An 18,751-nucleotide genomic window follows, 5' to 3' on the forward strand; every position below is an offset into this window, starting at 1 on the left:
GCTCACCGTATGTACAAAGCAAGTCAATAAATGTACACGTGTTGTTGCACGACTGTGTGAACTGTCTCCGTGTGTTCCGAGAACGGCTCATCTCGAGACCCCACAATACCCAGCCATTGCAATACAAAATACCATTACAGTCAAACCCAGATATATCAGATCTGAAGGGGGATCACACCATCCAGAATTGCATCTTTAGCTTTTTAAGTTTCATCAGCAGCGGCTACAGTAAACAGTTGTTTTGTTTGGACTCTATGCGCACAGTTTGCACATGTACCTTCAAAACCGCATGGGCCATATCTGTGATCGTGTTGCTAGAAGCACAATTTCTTTGCAGCAGATGTGGTGCTTAGCAGTGCCATTTTCAATCGGAGCAACGAACACGCAATGTCACAAACATGAAGGAAGTTATTGAGGATGGAAAGCGACTGTTCTACAGTATGCATGCTGGCATCAAACTTGCCACTACATTGTGATGGACAGCTGATCTTTCATTGGCCAGCTCACTCCCTAAAAAGATACATGCACTGGGTGGTCATGGCAGACGGCAGAGCAGGGGACGTGTGAAAAGCACGTCCCAGATGAACGTATGGGGTCTTGCACTGCAGCAGCATTGTGAAGCAAGTTGCGAGCATACTTGGAAAATCAGCGCGAACATGATGAAAACACAAGACAAGAAGGACACAGTTCATAGTGTCTTGTGTTTCCGTCATGTTCGCGCTGATCTTCCAAGTATGCACCGTTTCCAACTCGCCCACCTCTCTACCATACTGGAAGTTGCGAGATGACGAGAATTGCAGCTTTTGCACTGTTTTTATGCAAAATAAGAGCCAGATTTGGCAATTCATTCAAATAAATAGAAGCAAGTTGATACAGAAGGCATTCTTTTTTTCTCAATACCTTCAATATTTCAACAATAGGACAATTCAGACATTTTTTCGTGTCCCATGAAATTCGCGTGAATGAGGTTCTACAGTACAACAAAGGCATCCTCGTGTCAGATATGAGTTTGTTACGACTAGATTGAACTGTAGTTAGGACAATCAAGCTCGGTACCGCCCACCCGCGCAAGGTCCTAACCTCTCGGTCCAGTGGCACAGAGGAACATATGCCATTTGGAATGGGCTGTTGGTTGGGCAGGCTCTCGCCATTGGCCATGATGTCCATGCTCAGACCCTTTGGTGTACGAAAGCCTGCAGGCAGCTTCACATACAAAACTGCAAAGACAAAGAAATGTACACCAGATGGTTTAATACATTACAGTGTATTCTTTGCTCTGTAATTGCCTAGACAGCCCCCCATCCATCACTTGCTAACGAGAGAAAGCTAACCCTCCTACATGCTGCCTAAGCAATACTGCTTTGAACATTAGGCTTTTCTTTAAAACATGCACTGCATCACTACTCCATTGTGATAATGTATCCAAGTGCACAGACCAGGCTTCACTTCTATTTAGCAGCAATCTTTTTTTTTAATGCCGTTAATCACTGAAAGAGATTCGCACAAAAAAAAATTCAATTTTTGTGGTCTCGCGTGACACGCTCACAAGTCCAAGAGGAAGAGACCCAATCCTCATGGCGCTCGTCAGATGGCACCACCACAGGAACAGTGGCACCATCTTTCACACGGTGGCAACTACATCGACTCTGGCCTGGCTAGTGTTCCATGGTGAAGCCGGCCTACAGGACACGCAGGAGCCATGCAGTGAAAACAACTCAATAATGTGTATGTCCCCACAAGTTGCAACTAGAGCACAGTGGAAATAATGCCTTTTGGATGGAATGCAGCTATTCGCATACTTGAGGTAGCAAAGAAACAGACATTTGCTAACCCTAATTTCCAGTGCAGCAGGTCCACGCTGCAACCCAGCTGGCTTGCGCACATCGTCAGCACGCACACTAAGACAACAGAGAACTTCAGCCAGACAGAAACACGAAAAGACATCTGGCAATACTGTGTCAGACTTAAAAGTGCTTGGAAGCGAGCTCATTGCTGGGAAGCCATATAAAAACAGCGCTAATTTACACACAGACAAGGAAATACCACAGGGAAGGACAGCGCCTGTCCTCGTGTGTTCTTCCTTTGTCCGTGCATAAATTAGCGCTGTTTGTTAGATGAGTCAAACTAGATTAGGCTTGGTGCAAACACTTCGCAGTGTCTTGTTTTGAAGCAACGTCAAAGTGAACAGCACCGGTGAATGATAAAACAGAAACACCAGTTTCAAAAGTTCAAGCATTCACATAAAACCTCCACAGAATAGCAAAAAGTCAAAGATCTAACAAATAAGGTTGTTTATGTGCAACATCCAGAGATGCATTTGTATGTGCCTTTACTTGGCTATGAGCTGTTTTTTTTTTGTTATTATTTAGATGTGAAGACATGGGCTATGAAAATACAAGTAAACTTGCTCATCAAAGCTAAATTTTAGCTTTCATAAAGTAAATTTGTTCATTCAAATTCAAACTAAGCTAAAATTAAGTAGCATAATATTCAACTGAATATTCCAAAATTCCATACAATTGCACAAGCCTAAAAAAGAATGTGTTGGAACGTTCTTCTGTAGTGTGATAATTTGTAGCAATATGTACAGTAATAGGTAGACCTTGATATCACGAAGTCTCCAAGATCACCAATTTACTCTGTCATATAGAAACATTCTTATACTGAAATATGACCATTTTTGCAAAGTATATAGTCCAAAGAATTGAGCAAGAACAGTACGGCACCGCAAATTTCAATCACAGCTGTACATTGGTATTGCAAGTCGGTTTTATCCCAAAAAACCCCATTTTTATAGAGTTTGTAGCGGTGCAGTGGGTAGCTACCCTATGAATGATTAAAAAGAAGGGACAGTCAGCTGCTTAGAACTTGCTGCAATGGTGCACTCACGAAAAAAACTTCCATTTGCAGCAAAAGCACACTCAGATTCAACTGTTTCTGTTGGAAATTTATCCTCTTATCTGGAGTTCAGAATAGCTTCTTGATTTCAGAATCACAGCTCTCTCAGAACAAGCAGCGGCATCCTTTTTCTCACCGATCGAGATCGTTTAAAAGAGAGCCTTGTTGGCAACATCTAGATCTTGAACGATCAAGATCGTTTACAAGGTAAGGAATAGCTGATTGCATTTCGTCCAGCAACCTCTATGACTACTCACCGACATGACACACACCAACAACAACACCAAATTGGGTGTTGACACAATGCGTGCAAGGCAAGAGATACGAAACTACATCGGATATAGAGCGCGCAATACGATGTGCTAGGGTACTCGCATGCATGCTCTCAATCTTTCCTGTTCTCGAGGAAAGGAGGACAGCACTGAGTCACCAACGCCTGATTCAGGCCCGACAAGGACTGCCTTGAAGCCTGAATAATTGCCAGTCTGAAATACAGTCGAACCCACTGATCATGATCCCAGATATAACGATCTATCAGTTATAATGACCATATTTAGTTATAATTTTCCTGTGCTACCCATTGAAACTGTGTCGAACATTTTTCAAAGCCTCCTACTTTTACAATGAACATTTCAGACACGGTCGCAGTAAAAATACAGCACATACGAAGCGAAAAAGAAAAAGTTAGAACAGGCCTTTAAAAGCGTGAGAGAGGTGCGCGCTCACGCATGCCCCGCTCCAGTTTACTTGGGACTAAGATATCCCAGATCGGCGAGCACTGCAAGCAGATTTCGGACGCTGCGAGCGAGGTCACTCACTTTTCAAATGTTTTTTCAGTGGCAGAATGGCAGCGAGGAAAACTTTCATGCGGCAACCTTTTCTGACGTCGTTCTCGGCAGCGACGAGTGCCTACGATGAACCAAACAATGACTTGGAACGCATGAAGCCATAAACGCGAGAAGCGATAACCACGATAACTTTTTGTCGCACAAAAAGTTCACTGCGCCCCTCAACTCGCCGACGCCACAATGTGCCGCGAAGGGTATTCCGTCTTTTTGGTATCAGAAGAGACCGGTCAATCAATGATTACGGCTTCCGCGCGATTGTGCCGATGCCTTCACGGATAAGCATGAGAAAAGCGCGAAGGCGAGGTGGCGGCCATCGATGGATGAGCCATTATGACTTATTGCCAACAACCTTATCATAGTCACCTGCAGCTATCTGTTCGGATGTGCGTGTGGCGTAAACTGTGCAAATTGACGGCGGTACAAGCGCACCATGGTGCCGTTTGCAAGTTCACCGCCGTCGCGTCGTGCGAGACCGCTTCAGTGCACGTCACTTTGTAGAAATGATAGTAGCTCCCTGGTGTTGAGCGGCGTGGGCACCGAGAAACGTCGATGCATTGACAGCGAGCGTATACTGCACGTTTTATTAGGCAATAGCCCAAGTGTGCCGCACCTCATTGTGCAGGACCGTGCGAAGACATAGGGTGCGCATTGCTTGCAAAATGCTTGTCTTCGCCGCGTTGAATGAATGAATAAAATCACGTTTATTCCACATTGAAATTCACTGAGGTCACTATGGTGGAATCACCACGTTGGATGAACAGGCTCCTCGCCGCACCCGTGCACAGTCCTATTGAAGCAGGCACGAAGAATGCACAAACGTGCGCATAAAGCAGCCCGCCTGTGACGGCGTGAGTGGAGTAGGCCACAAGCTGCATGCAACTAGCCAGGGACTTGGTGGTACCACGCTTCAGTGAAACGTAGGGATGGGCGAATATTCGGACGTTTCGAATATTCGAACGAATATTAAAGTATTTGAATTCGCTTCGATACAAATTTAGATTATTCAAAATGAACGAATTGTCTGTTTGCTGTGCCGTGAAACCACCCATCCACGGGAAATCTGCACTGGTTTAAAAGCATGTTATATGGGCTTATATGCGCTAAGTCTAGTAATTTTTAAATTGTAATGCATTGTACCGCTTGTAACTTGCACCCTACTGCTATTCAAATTTTTATACTATTCAAGGTCTCTTTCACTTCATTTCAAACCAAAAAAGTGACATTCACTCATACCTAGTTCCAATTCTTAAGAATACTGTGCAAGGGTCGTGACGAAAATGCTCATCTTTCTTAATATGGGGTGAGTACTATTCGAACTATTTGATTCGAAATCATTCGACCAAATCACTATTCGCTTCGGATTCGCTTCGAACTTCAAAGTTACTATTCGCCCATCCCTAGTGAAACGGTGTTAATTAATTGCAAAGGTGGTTTAATTCACTCGTGAGCACGCAAGGGGCATTGCTTCATGACGCGAAAAGGCTTAACTTGTCACCGGAGGGGTTGTTACAACATTTTAATAAAAATGCACAGAAAAAAAAAATGCCTCGGTCGCTAAGTGCCTGTTTTTAAGGGTGAGTTCTTATACAATAAACTACTGATATACAACCACTTCTTGCGGCACTTTCGAATTCGTTATAAACGGGTTTGACTGTATCAGATTCTAGAAATTTTATTTCACAAGGCCGAGAAAGCTGCACTCACATATGCTCGCCTGTATTGTTAGTCCACAGTCTACTGTTTCGCCCTTGTATTTAACATCTGAAAATTTTTTTCATGGAAGTCATTCATTATCTACGTTATCTGAAACAAGCCTTTCTTTTATGAGGGGCAAAATTTTCTTCAAGGTGATCATTAGAAAGTATGTCGAGAAAGGCTTTTCAGATAAAGAGCACACGGGTGAAAAACAATGTGAGGCTCTATGCATTTTGAAATCTAAGGACATGAGACTCCCATTTCTCCTTTTCCAGCTCTTGCATTGCAGTGCTGAGGTTGGCATAGCTGCACAGTAGTGCAAAAAATGGCACCAGTGCTCCTGTAGTGTCGCCACCCGACGGCACAGTGATTTGGGTGCAAGGAGAACTAAGTTTCTCTTCTTTGGTTCGGGAATGACTTGGCACACTCAACAAGGCACACCACAGGACTGCCCCATGGATGCCTTCCCATTCCCTCGAATGCACCTTTATTCACAATATCCCGCCCCCAAAAGACGTAGGTGTGGGTTTCTGGCAATGCAAACATCACACACTCAATATCCTCACAGAGAGAGCTAAACTTGATTGATTCGCCTACCTGTTCCATCAGCATGCTACATTGGTAAATTGGCTAGCTAGCTTAATGAAAAGAAGGCACAATAAATGCCCTTCTTGCGCGTTTACACTGCCAGGTAGAGTGTCCTTTGTTCCTTGACCACTTGAGACCCTCAGATTAACAAGGTGACATATGATATTGCAATCAGTGCCACGGCTTTCAGCTCCGTGCCAGAATTACGTTAATGCACTAAAGCTAGGCACTATTCTGCCAGTATCAGCCACATCAAGAGGACTAGTACCTTTGGCTTTCTTGTGGTCACGCACGCAGTTGACTACACTGGCGTCTTCTGTCTCTGGTCCGGAATCCTCGTCCGCCTCCAAGCTGACCGCGCTTCCCGGAATGTCAGTCTGTCAGCACAGCCACAACAGAGAGGGTGTGCAACAACGAAAAGAAAGAAGCAAGGGCACCGCACAGTGGTCAAAGCTCATCACCTGCGTGCAAAGATTTGAAACAAAAGAGGGGGCATGTAACTAATAGTGCAGAGCCACCAGCAGTAACGCTGCTTTACCCTGCAGTGAGGAGAGAATAAAAAACAAAGTGCCTGCCTTTAATATTGATGATAACAACACAGCGTCCTCCCATTGAATGTTCCCACATTCAAAAGATACTGAGATAGCATGGTTTGCTGCAGCTCCTAAGATTCTTGAAAATTTACCGGTACACGCATGTTACTATAACAGCACTAAGATGCTCACTGGTTTCACAATAAACATAGCTTAAGAATACGCACATTTTCGGACTTATATGCCGCTCTGTTAACAATACGGTATAACCCATTGTATTTCCTAACAACAAAGCTTCAAAATGAATTAATGAGTACATTTATTGCTAGCAATGTGGAAGAATCTACTCCCTTTTCACACAAAGGAGCTTAGAATTGAAAGTATCATTGTATTTGTACATTTCTCATGGCAGGAGATACCTAGCTTGAAACTTCATAGTGGTCAGCAGGCATGTGTTTCGCACCAATGTACAGAATACAGAAACTACAACATTGTGGGAATGCCACACTTGCAAATTATAGCTGAAATTACCAAAGACTTCTCGTGAATAAAATCTGCAAAGTACCCCAGGTATTTTAACAGGAACCGAGCGTCACTGAGTCAGGGATGCAACAGCCGAAACAGGATTTGGAGCAACTTTTGGAGCAGCAAAATGTTGCTTTTGGAGCAGGTTACGAAAAAAAAAAAACCTGAATTTTTTAGCCTGAAATCCCAAATTTGGAGCAGTATAACAAAAAAGGCTTATTTTTAAAAAAGAAAACAAAAATATGTAAAAATCATTCAACATCAGCTAATTCGTGCACAGTGCACGTGAACACTGCTATTTCAATAAAAGCACTGTGTTGAGCCACCCCACAGTGAGAACAATGACTAAGTCCACATTAGCATTTGCAGAATATGTCAAATAATTCGACAGGCAGTGGAAATGCTAATGTGGACCCACGAACCTGGCAGCCTGGAAATTTGGGAGATTCGTAAAGCAGGAGCAAGTGGGGGTAGCGAAAAAAGAAAACTGGCATACGCTTTTGTCTATTGTTTCTCAAGGCCGCAGAAACGCCATACACAGCAGCTCCAAATGATTGCCAATAATTTTTTAGACGTCAGCAATCGTACTAGTACTCGTAATTACACGGCGCGTGCACGAATGAGTGATCAAGGAACGAAACGTGCTGTGTCCCTGACAGCTAGTACTAATAGCCCCTTCTAAATCTCAGTATGCTTTTCCACAGGACACCAGTGTACTGCAGCAAAAGTGGCTTAAAAAGCGTTCTGCATGCAATAAAACAAGCATCAGGAAATTTGAGAACTACTGTCCTTTTCTATTGCAATAACAACTATATGGACACTCTCGACAAGTTTTTGCCGTCATCTCCCGTATAAAGTCCAAATTGATAACATATCCCTGTGCATAGTATGTTCTACCTGATGTTATCTTTCTGTTGCTTCGACGTGTGCCTACAAAAAGGCCCTGCGTTCGAAGTAATAAATCAGTTGCGAGTGCAGCGCTATGTGTGTGTGTCCTTCCTAAATGTCCGGTCTTTTTTGCGCTGGTAAATCTATCTTAATCATGAACCAACTCGCCCAAGCAGCCATTTTAGCTATGTGCTACCGCGGGTAAAAGCACGCGAATGCGGTCGACGAATGCGACCGAAGCAGATATCAAACGAGCCAGCCCATCTCCGTCACTCGGAGGGCACATGCGATAACACTGCTCCGCTCGGGAAGCCTGCCATCGAAGCATAGAGGAAACGCCCCGCCCGTCTTGAACGAGCATGAAAAGACGCGAGAGGGGGGCGGGGCTGTCGCTCGAGTAGCAACTTTGAACTTTGATTCTAAGGTCGCGATCACTGGCGCGCGCGCTATCTCAGCAGCCATCAGCGGGCGGCTCGTATATCCTGCTAGGTGCAGCACTCTCAATGCGAAGACACTGTGCAGAAAGAGCATCTTTCCCTGGAGCGGCCATATTCTCTTACACCGTTTTGTAGAGTTACGCGAGATTGAATACAAAAGAGTTCGCTGCCAGCCTCACTTCGTATAACATTAGAATTTGTTGCTATCGCATTCATTGCTTCGTCCTTACGGTGGAAGTGACTTTTTTTTCACAAGGTGTTAGGGTTAGGGTCTGCACGTCTGTATTGGATGACGATGCCCAAGCTGCAGATGACCAACGCGGCCTCCATTCCTTGCTCAAATTTGCGCAACTGAGAAAATTTTAAGCTGATCGGGCATTTTGGCGCAGTGTGGCGCAATTTTAACCAATTTCACGGTTTTGGCTCAGCTTGGCACAAAAATAAGGAATTGTATCAAATTGGCACAATTGGCGCAGCTGTTGCATCCCTGCTGAGTCAATATTGTCACGTGGTCGTGACGTCGACGAAGGCAGCAGCCAGCACGTCGAGATGAAACTCTTTATTAGGCCGAACTTGTGGCCGAGAAACTGAAAGCTACAGCAATACACCGATAGCGGCGAACAGAGCGTTGACCGTCCATCAACTGACAAGCGGTGAAGCACGTCAGTATTTATACATGTGCCGTCGAATATTCCAGCGTTATCGCTGGTTGTCGCGCAAGTTCTAGAATAAGCTCGAGTGTTCGCGTCTTGCGCGCAATCTTAACAAAATGATCTACAATAATCGCGAAGCATCTCGAACAATGAGGTGCGGTTTGCGCTGAGCGTTGCTGACAGTCTTTGAGGGCGAAAAACGAATAAAGCAAAAGTGATAATAAGAAATGCCCGTGGCAATATTTAATGAAATTAAGATGCAATATACACAGACTTAACCTAAAATAGCACCGTAAACAAAGTTCACAACCTTTTGAAGGATACCACAAGTAAATCTCAAAACTTAAAGGTACACTGAAGCAGTTTTCAATTCTCGAGTTTATTAGTAATTCGGAATCTTATGTAGACCTTTTTTGCGATATTTAATTAAACGACGACGTTAGAAATGGGTGAACATTGGCCATGGGAACACCCTTGGCGTACTCGGAGCATAGGAGGGGATGGCAGAGAGAGAAACGTGGAGAAGTAACATCATCGAGAGACGCGCAAGGTCGCATTGGTTTGCGCCTTTACCTGCTGCCAAGGAAAGCGTCAGCAGAGGCGTTTGCAAAGACTTGCTTACGGCTGCACCATCCTATTCTCTCAATTCGAAATTCTTGCGATGCCGAACTTCACCAGTAGCGCTTCTACGGGCTTTGCAACAGCCTACGCGCCGTGTTAAGCGGGCTCACCATGTTGAGTTCTGCGCGGCATCTGGCTGCAATAGCACGTACGGTCACGATGAGGTCGCATTTCGCAAACTTTCTCAAGATCAGAAGATGGCTGTAAAGTTGGTCACTGCTATTCAGAGCAAAATTTTCATACCAAAAGCAAGTGTGCTATGCCTGTCTCAAGTGCAGTCACTACGCTTGACTATTAATCTGCACAACTGAACCGCGACGCACTCCCTTCTGTATTTTCGCACAACAGGAGGATCTTGCTGCCACTCATACTTGCCTTCATGAAAAGAAAAACTGAGGAAATGCCTTCGTTCAGCAGTTTTGCATGGGGGTGCGTAGAGAGTTTCAGCGGGGCCCGCGACAGTGTAGCTCACAGGGCCGCCTCACTTCTGAGAACACTGTTCATTACGTCCAGGCATTACGATGAACAGTTACTGATACTGTACGCGTATTATTCGCAATGCTCACTTGTCTCTATTTGCCAGTGTCCGTAATTTCCTCCGTGTCACTGGAGAGCCAGTAATATTGCTGCTTCGCGGTGGGCCTTCAGCGCTCTCACTATTTTGCTCCTGTCACTTGGCAGCACCCAGGGTGATGTCACGAAGCTTTGACCAATCGTAGCAGCGGAGAGAGTCGCGTTTTTGCCAAAATGCAATTGTCCACGCTAGTTTATCCAAATTTTTGACGTCATTTTCGAGCTTGCCGCACAATATTCTACAACCTGACACCAAAACCTCATTTTTTTCAGAAAAGTGCTTCGGTGTCCCTTTAAGCGGAGACGTAGCAATGAAAACTATTTTTGTTATTTATGGGGATAAAGTGATGAATTTTGGCATGCAGATGTGATTTGTTATGCTGATATCATAATTGAAATCAATTTAGAAATACCTTTTGTAGTTTTTGAGTTACAACATTTGATAAGCCCTCATTGTAATCCAAAAATTAATTAATGGATTAGACATAAGTTCGTCAAGATTTTTGCATAAGAATATTCACAAAGGCCCATTCTGTGCCGTAAAGCTTTTCGTTTATTTTTTTAATATTCAAATAAGCACACAAAATACTTTTGAAACGGCCTGTACATATTGTCTTACTAACAACTCTTACAAAAAGCCAATTAAAGCCAATTATAAAAATCTGTGTGATGTGCAGATAAATATGGACAGCTTTACAGTACAATGCAGTTTAATTTATACTTGCAATAAGTTAACTAGGTCTCAGCCGACATTGTCAAAATCCCAGTCATGGTATGTCGGCATGGCAATCTCAAGGTGATGCCACCATCTGCTTTTGCATTTTTTCCATTATTTCTGGCATGTCAAGTATCTTGTCACAGTAAGAGTGGCTTCTCTGGTGCTGTAACTATTTATGTATAAAGTGTTAAGTTTGGCCTTGAAGTTCGCCATGACAGACGCCACTGTGCATTGAGCTGACGGCTGGAAAGCTTTTCCAGCGGGATTGGCACTTGGATGGCGGCACTGAGCCCCACATTTTCCTGGAACGTGTTTGTACACCTGTGGTCAAGTGAGCGAGACAGCCTGTCGTCTTGGCGTTAAACAGAAGCCCAACGGACACCCCTTCCTGCACAGCGTCGTTGGACGTGAGACGGAGCCGCTGGAAAGGTTCCCATCGCTTCAGGGCCTGTCTTCACCTGAACACAAACGTAAGCGTTTTCAGCTCTTCGAGACAGTGGCCATCATGAAAGGTCTCCTTCGAAGTCAACGATCGACCCGACTCGAACCCCCACTCAATCTCGTCACCAGGAGTTCTCTGAATCAAGTCGCTGAAGCGTGGGGGTTGTACGTCGTCAGTGTGTGGAGCATTACTGGCCTCCATGGGACATCTTGACTATGCTCCCCATCGGATGTATCAAGTGGCCCACTTCACCCTTTCCGGTGGGTGGAGCACTGAGACGGCAAAACACCGGATTGGCGGGAACTGCTGTCACTTCTTCCCAAGTGTTTCAGTGCTAGCGGACACAGGGCTATAATAGCTGAAGACTGTACAAAAATACGGAGTAAAATGATTCCTCTTGTAAACAAGCCTATGGCCTTTTAAGACCGCATTCTCCTCACTGGAAAACGTCTGCTATGTGGACGACAGTGGGGGCCAGCTACCGATCATGTCCTTACAACAGGTAGCCCCAAATGTGATGTGGTCCCCTGGCTCTACTATGGGAGGAGACAAGGACAATTGCAAATGCTAGTTGAGGCAAAGGTAGGGAATGTCTCTCTCGGCAGTGACGCTTGCCTCCTGGCCGCATGGCAACAAGATGGTTCAATTTTTTTCAACTTCTCCAATGAAGAACCAATTTGAAAAATTCTTTAGGTAAAACACTATCTACAACTTCCAGTGGTCATTGGTCAAGAAAATGTTTTTAAAAGCATCCATAGTGAAGCCTAGCTCGTCACCCCATGCTGTTACTATATCTGGATTCTATTACAGTGAAACCTCGTTAATACGTACCTGCCGGGAACGCGGCATAACTACGCACTAAACGGTAGTACGCATTAAACACCAAGTACAAATTTGCATCTCCTAGCGTACGCCTTCGCCGCCAGCAAACAAATAGAGTGCCACAGCAAATATTGCCGAAAATACCCACCGCAAAGCCTATTCTTTCTTTGCGCCAAAGTGGAGAAAAGATCCTGGCACACTCGCACGACCGCCCGATAGCGCGTAGTGGCGACGCCGAAGAGCATTTCGAAACTATTGCAGGGTCTGGGATACGCGGTCAACGCAGTGACCGACATAGCGACAGAACGGACAGGTCTGCTTTCCGCGGTATATGTGCATGCGTCTAACCGCGATCTGCTACTAAAACGAAAACTGACACAGTTCTAGTGAAACGCGGTACGGCCGCGTGGAGCCGATCGTCTCCCGGCTAGTTGCGTGCAGCGCGCCGCTACTCGGCTCACGCCGTCACTACCGGGCCGCTGCTGTGCCGCACGCGCGCATTTATCGTGGGAATGCTGTTCGTACCCACGTCGCTCCAGATCGTGCAAAGATGCTGCGAGAGCTGTGGTTAACGCAGCGATGAGACGGTTCATGCAAGCGATGCGCACTCCGCGATGCTCTAGCGGTCCTGGCAGCGGACGGAGGCGGTTGGGTGGTCGCCTGTAAAAGGTGCCGTATGGTTACACCCGCGTACGCTTGCTGTACGTACACGTGCGTTTAGTGTGATAGCGTCAATGCAGAGAGGTTTACGAGGAGACACAGCGACCGCAACGTTAATCGCAACAGCGATGTGCTTCGCTTCTACAAAGCGGTGCGCGCTGAGACGGCCTTAGTAGCGGTGTGAGTCGAGCTAGTTGGTACATGGCTGAAGTTCTTCGTCCCTGCTCGAGCATTTGTGCCATTAATTCAACTTCAGCCTTGAAGACGGCCGCGCACAACGAAGCGGCAGCGATCGGCGGCCCAGCGTGTTCACGTTGTCGCCTAATAAAAGCGTGCAGTAGGCTTAAAAAGTAGCGCTGCGCCGCACGCGTGCCCGAGCAGATAGCTGAAGATACTTATTGTGATAAGGCTGTCGGCGATAAGTCATGTCGGCGCGTTCGTCGGTGGCCGCCACCTCGCCTTCGTTCTTTCCCGATGCTTACCCGCAAAGGCGTCGCCGCAGTTGCGCGGAAGTCGGAATCGGGGATCGACTGATCTGCGCACTTCTCGAAAAGGCGGAAGACCTTTGGCGGCACATTCTGGCGTCGGGAAGTTTAGCGGCGCAGTAAAATTTTATGGCACAAAAAAAATTATCGCGGTACGCAGGGTACGCACTAACCGGTAGGCATAGGGCGAACCACTACGGCTTAAGCGGTCAGCGAATGCATTGGGCTCTATGGGACTCGGTCGGGGATTCGTCGCAACTACGTTTTAACCGTTAGTACGTTTAAAGCGGGTACGTATTAACGAGGTTCGACTGTACTGAGGTGCACCTTGTTGTTTTAAAGAAACAAACTGTCACCAAAGGGGGCAGCATTTAGCCAGATGGCTGACAGTCGGTGGTCTGCAAGAGAGTGGATAAGCACAAAAAGCTGAATAGAATGAGGGTGAAACAAAAATGATGAGTGATCAGTTGGAAGTCCATGCTTGTGTTCACTTTGTCTCTTTCCTTGTGTGCCTTTTCTGCTGTCCACTCGCTAGGGGAGAGCACCAAAAGTGATGCTTTCTTGATCAACAATACTAAAGCACTAACGAGATACTTTTCTGCACAATGTGCAAGTTCACCTGAACATCATACACTTGTAAGCTACAAAAGAGTTTCCCGTTTTAGTACGCACTACAGAGGTAAACCGTACTTGGAAACATTTTTGCCTTATTTTGACCAGTTTGACCTCGATTAGAAACTCATTAGATACCTTGCAGATGTTAGTGCAGTTAGGCCTAATCGACCATTGTTAAACAGAACAATGGAAGCTGCAGTGACCACCCAATTATAGGATGTGAAATATAAGGGAGCGGCAAGGCAAATAACGATGACTGCCATCACTCACACTGCCACCCAGAGTGACCTTTCAACAAAAGCTGTGAAGTGCCAGTGTTTCGTACGCTCTCAAGTATTCGACTGCTTTTCCTCGAAGTTCCAGTAGTGTACTGATTGGATTAACAGTAAGCCACACCCCTAAACAGCTTAAGCCATTCTCCCAGGTTTCCAATCCAAGTGAGAAGGCTAAGCTAAATAACCAGCATGGAATAGTTGACTCATTTAACTGGTTCTGTGTATATTGGATTGGAGGAAGTCACACATCATGACCAAGGAAAGGAGTGCACCAACCTTGAGACCAAAGACACTTGCTGCTCCAAACACGCGGTAGAAGAGAGCCTCTGGTCCCCTGGAGTGAGCATGCAGCATCGCATTCAGGCAGGCCAAGGCGGCTGGGCTGCTGAGTAAGCACACAAACACTATCAAAGGCTGTTCTTTATGACCATAGCCTCATGTACCTAGCAGGCAACAATCAATTGTTCCTTGAAACTACAGCACTAACCCGTTCAACATCAACAAAAACATGCAGCAACAGAACTGAATTAGAATCCTGCATATTAGACAAAGTTTGATTGTGTACACAAATGTGGATTATTAAAGGGAGACTAAAGGCAAACATTAAGTCGGCATGGATTGTTGAACTAGCATGCCAGAAACCTTGTAGTACTTGTTTTGTGCCAAGGAAATGCTTAGTTTTTAAAGAAAATAATGTTTTAGTGGTCCGTGTATTGTTAGCGAAATTCAAACCACCCGCCTCTGAGAACGGCCGTGTGATTTCATTTGAAAGAAGGCCTCTCCCATATCACATATACGGGTCATTTCTGAAGGGGATTTGGCGTCAAGGTTCGAGAAACATATCAATACTGGCTCCAGAATGACTAAAATCAGGACACCGATTCTGAAGCAGAGCTTTTGTTCCACGGTTACTTATATTTTAAACGCATGATGACCGCATGAGATGCCTCACGAAAGAAATGCTTGATACCATTCATGTCTGTGTAGCCCATGAAAATAAAGTATGGGACGAAGTCAATCATGTGCGGGCCAAGTCGCTAGCAAAAGGTACGAGGGCCGCATGTTTGAGACCCCTGGTCTAAAACAAGAAGAGATGATGCTATATGACAACACAATAATGTCACAGCGAACACACATATCTTGTAACTCTTTCACCAACACATTTGGTGTGTACTGACAAATTTTTTAGATCAGAGTTCTTATAACAAATGCCTTAAAGTGATTGTAACACACTAAAAAGATAAGTATTTTTAGTGTTTTCTATCATGAGTTTCTTTTAGCATGTACAACAGATGGTCTAAAAACACAACCCTCACAACAGCTCCCTCAAGGTAGTGCAAGTGGATCTCAAAGATCATGCTTAGCTGGGGAAACAGAGCGCAAGAGAGGACTAGGACAAAGGAACACAGTACACTGGTCAGCGCTCGTCCAGTGTACTGTGTTCCTTCGTCCTCTTTTGCGCTGTGTTTCCCCATGTAAGTATGTACCAACTTGCCCAAATCAAAGTCTTGCTCAAAGATCATGCTTTTGTGTACTGATGGTACCATAAATGCATCATAATCGCAACGTTTTGGACATTATTGATTATAGCTGTGCCTGAAGGGTTCGTACAATGCCTGCCCAGTTCCAATAAAATGCACTGGAACCAGTGCTTCGTTCAGGCAATGCTACCTCCTCAGGAGGCGTACACTTGTCATTGCTAGAACACTGGTGACACTTCTGCATTCACCTCTATGCGCAGTGGTGATGTGTGCCAAAAGTTCAAGTCACCTCATTGTCTGTAGATATGAAAAATAGATGCCTTCCACTCATGGCACTGTAGGGTAAGCGTTATAGAAGTACTCAACACACATGAGGAATTTCTACTTTTCTGAATTAGGCCTTGTTCCACCATTCTGTGGGAAAATTTCCCACGTGCAGGCAGCTATATCTAAGCACACCGAAGCAACAGTAAAAACAAGCTCTAAATTGGTTTAAACTAGTAGTCCAAAAAATAAAATTATTAAGACTGGAATTTTGCATTCTGCAAGCAAAATGCAACATCAATGATGTTGGCTAACACGAACAAGTTACACATACACAAACACCCAAGTAAGTAAGTGGGAAAGCGACTGCTGCCATAGCTTGGTTGTCAGAGCATCTGATGCATAACGCAAGGTATGTAGGTTCGCTACCTTCCACTGGCAAGTGGTTTTTGTCCACATTAATTTCTCTTTACTTTGTAGTTACTACACATTCATCAAATACTACAAATAATGCTCCTTATGCTTCCCTTGGCTCCATTATCTGTTTGCCGGCTTCATATGGTGCTGTCTAACAAAAAGCGGGCCCCTTGAGCCATTTCCCTTTTTTCATCCATTGAAGGGACTGAAAACCAGTTCTTGTGGTACCTGTTCTCTTTAGTGCAACAGACAGCTTACCGGTCAGAGTGTCTAATCATCGAGTGGGAACACAGAAAATGTCGAGAAACATCTTTTATCAGAATTTTTTTTTAATCTGCAGTGCTGAGTCATACACACAACACATGCTCGAGCCTAAGTTAACATGACATTCCATGACACAGTGGTGCTGTTACACACCAGAAGCATGTCTCCTCACAGAGAGCCCCAGATGGATTCTGTGGATTCCTCATTATGACTTCCATCTAAAGTTCCTCATTTGTAGATTTCCTTGGCCCCAAAGTGAGCTTTCATCTGACTGTGTCCGCACATTCACACTTCTGACTATGGATTATAAAAGGCCTTCCCCTTGCTAATGAGTCAACTAGTTTGTGAAAGTAAAACACTGGAGCTGTTATTTTCTATGGGATGACTGCATATGACATCGTGGAGGTAAATTTTGTGTACAACTTGCTGTTTTCATAGGGCTACACACAAAGCCAAACGGGTGTCTTTCTGCCACACAATAATAATTGTCGTCTGGCTTGCTTGTGTTTCCTTTCTCGAAAGCTGTGCGCTCACTATGTTTTTGAGGAGCGCTATGTCATGCTGATAGCGTGCACACCATTAGTGACCAGGAAGTACCGGGCGTGTGGCAATAATGCAAGGAAAGCTTGCACGATAGATAATGATTATTGTTGCATAGCGAAAGATGCCCCAAATACGCCCTCTGCGGCTTAGAGTGTACCTTTGCCTCACTAAAATGATGCCATGCCATGATCCTTTTCCCAACAGCAGAGTGCAAGAGGTTTGTCGGGTCTTTGGGTGCAGGCGATAGTAGCGTCTGCTGGAGCAGTAATCAGACTACTCTGCCTTCTGTGCCGCAGTAGTTCATTTCCTTTCTCCCGAGTTCTGTTTTGCACCTAAGACAGCACTTCTAGTCACATTATTCATTACTGCACACCCCTTCGCATCATGAGCTGGCCTATACAACCCCATACCTACCAAGCTTTGTTATTTGTGGGTGCAGTGTGTGACCATAGTAGATTATTGTTTATGGGGTTTTACGTGCCAAAACCACAATATGATTATGCAGAACACCATAGTGGGGGAGACTACGGATTAATTTTGACCACCTGGGGTTCCTCAAAATGCACCTAAATCTAAGTACACGGGTGTTTTTGTGTTATGACTCCACTCAAAATGCCATGGTCAGGAATAGAACCCGTGTCCATAAGCTTGGCTGCACGACACCTTACCTACTGAGCTACCACAACGGGTGACCATAGCATTCTCCTCCCCGGTAGACCACTTGCAACCTCCTCTACGTGCCCGTTTCCTCAGAGCTACTTTCCAGACATGCATGGGGACAGCAACGCAGTGCCCAGGAAACTTTCATGCAAACTTTCGTGAGAGTTTTGAATTCCTTACCTGTTGCTGACTGAAGCTTGAGAAATACAGAACTGGGTTAGCCTATGAAGAGGCTAGCAATTCAGCAAATATGCATCTTGCTCCCAAGCGGTCTAATGCAACAGGTTGGTATAGTATCACAGAACAACATCTAAGAGCCGTGACGGGAAACAAACACTGTGCAAGCACGTTTATTTATGCAAGTGTGCCAGCTCACACACCTAGTTTTCATGATGACTTAGTATAACATTCAAACAAGTAAAAGAAAAAGAAGTTATCTAAAATGAGCACACTTAGATACTTTTGCTTCTATTAAGAACATACTGATACTTCTTTTCGGCACTCTAGAACTCATCCTGTGATACAAGAATATGCAAGCTGCTTCCAGAAATTGATACATTAAAAGCACTTATCGTATCCGTTCCTCCTTATGGCAGGCGACCGTTTGGTACTGACCCTACATGATTAGCACTCTTTTCTTTTTTAAACTAATTTAGGTATGCTTTTTTTTTTTCTGCCTTTATTTAAGTAGGCAAAATGGAGCTTAGCACATCACCCAAGCCAACAAGAACTCAAAAAGCTAGCGGCAATAAAGCTTGGGAGGATTCGCAAGCTTCATGCTTCGAGTGTGGGCCAAATCGGAATGCCCAACACGTGCGCAAATGACAACACACAATACCAAAACAG

General features: G+C 45.0%; 1 protein-coding gene across 6 annotated transcripts in view; it reads right to left on the reverse strand.

Annotated features, from left to right (window-relative positions):
* Positions 1–18,751, reverse strand: part of LOC119376164 (putative Polycomb group protein ASXL2) — a 58,728-nt gene that overhangs the window by 39,000 nt on the left and 977 nt on the right. The window contains exons 2-5 of one of the 6 annotated variants that reach the window (XM_049411372.1): positions 14,553–14,658; positions 6,298–6,490; positions 1,832–1,898; positions 1,081–1,217 (exon numbers count right to left, since the gene is read on the reverse strand). In XM_049411372.1, coding sequence (XP_049267329.1) covers positions 1,081–1,167 — 87 coding nt within the window. In that variant the 5' untranslated portion in view covers positions 1,168–1,217; positions 1,832–1,898; positions 6,298–6,490; positions 14,553–14,658. Of the gene's footprint in view, positions 1–1,080; positions 1,218–1,831; positions 1,899–6,297; positions 6,491–14,552; positions 14,662–18,751 lie in introns of all 6 variants that reach the window. The other 5 variants (XM_037646085.2, XM_037646084.2, XM_037646087.2 and 2 more) reach the window with 5 other exon arrangements.

Source organism: Rhipicephalus sanguineus, unplaced genomic scaffold, assembly GCF_013339695.2.
Source record: "Rhipicephalus sanguineus isolate Rsan-2018 unplaced genomic scaffold, BIME_Rsan_1.4 Seq1108, whole genome shotgun sequence".
Lineage (NCBI taxonomy): Eukaryota > Metazoa > Arthropoda > Arachnida > Ixodida > Ixodidae > Rhipicephalus > Rhipicephalus sanguineus.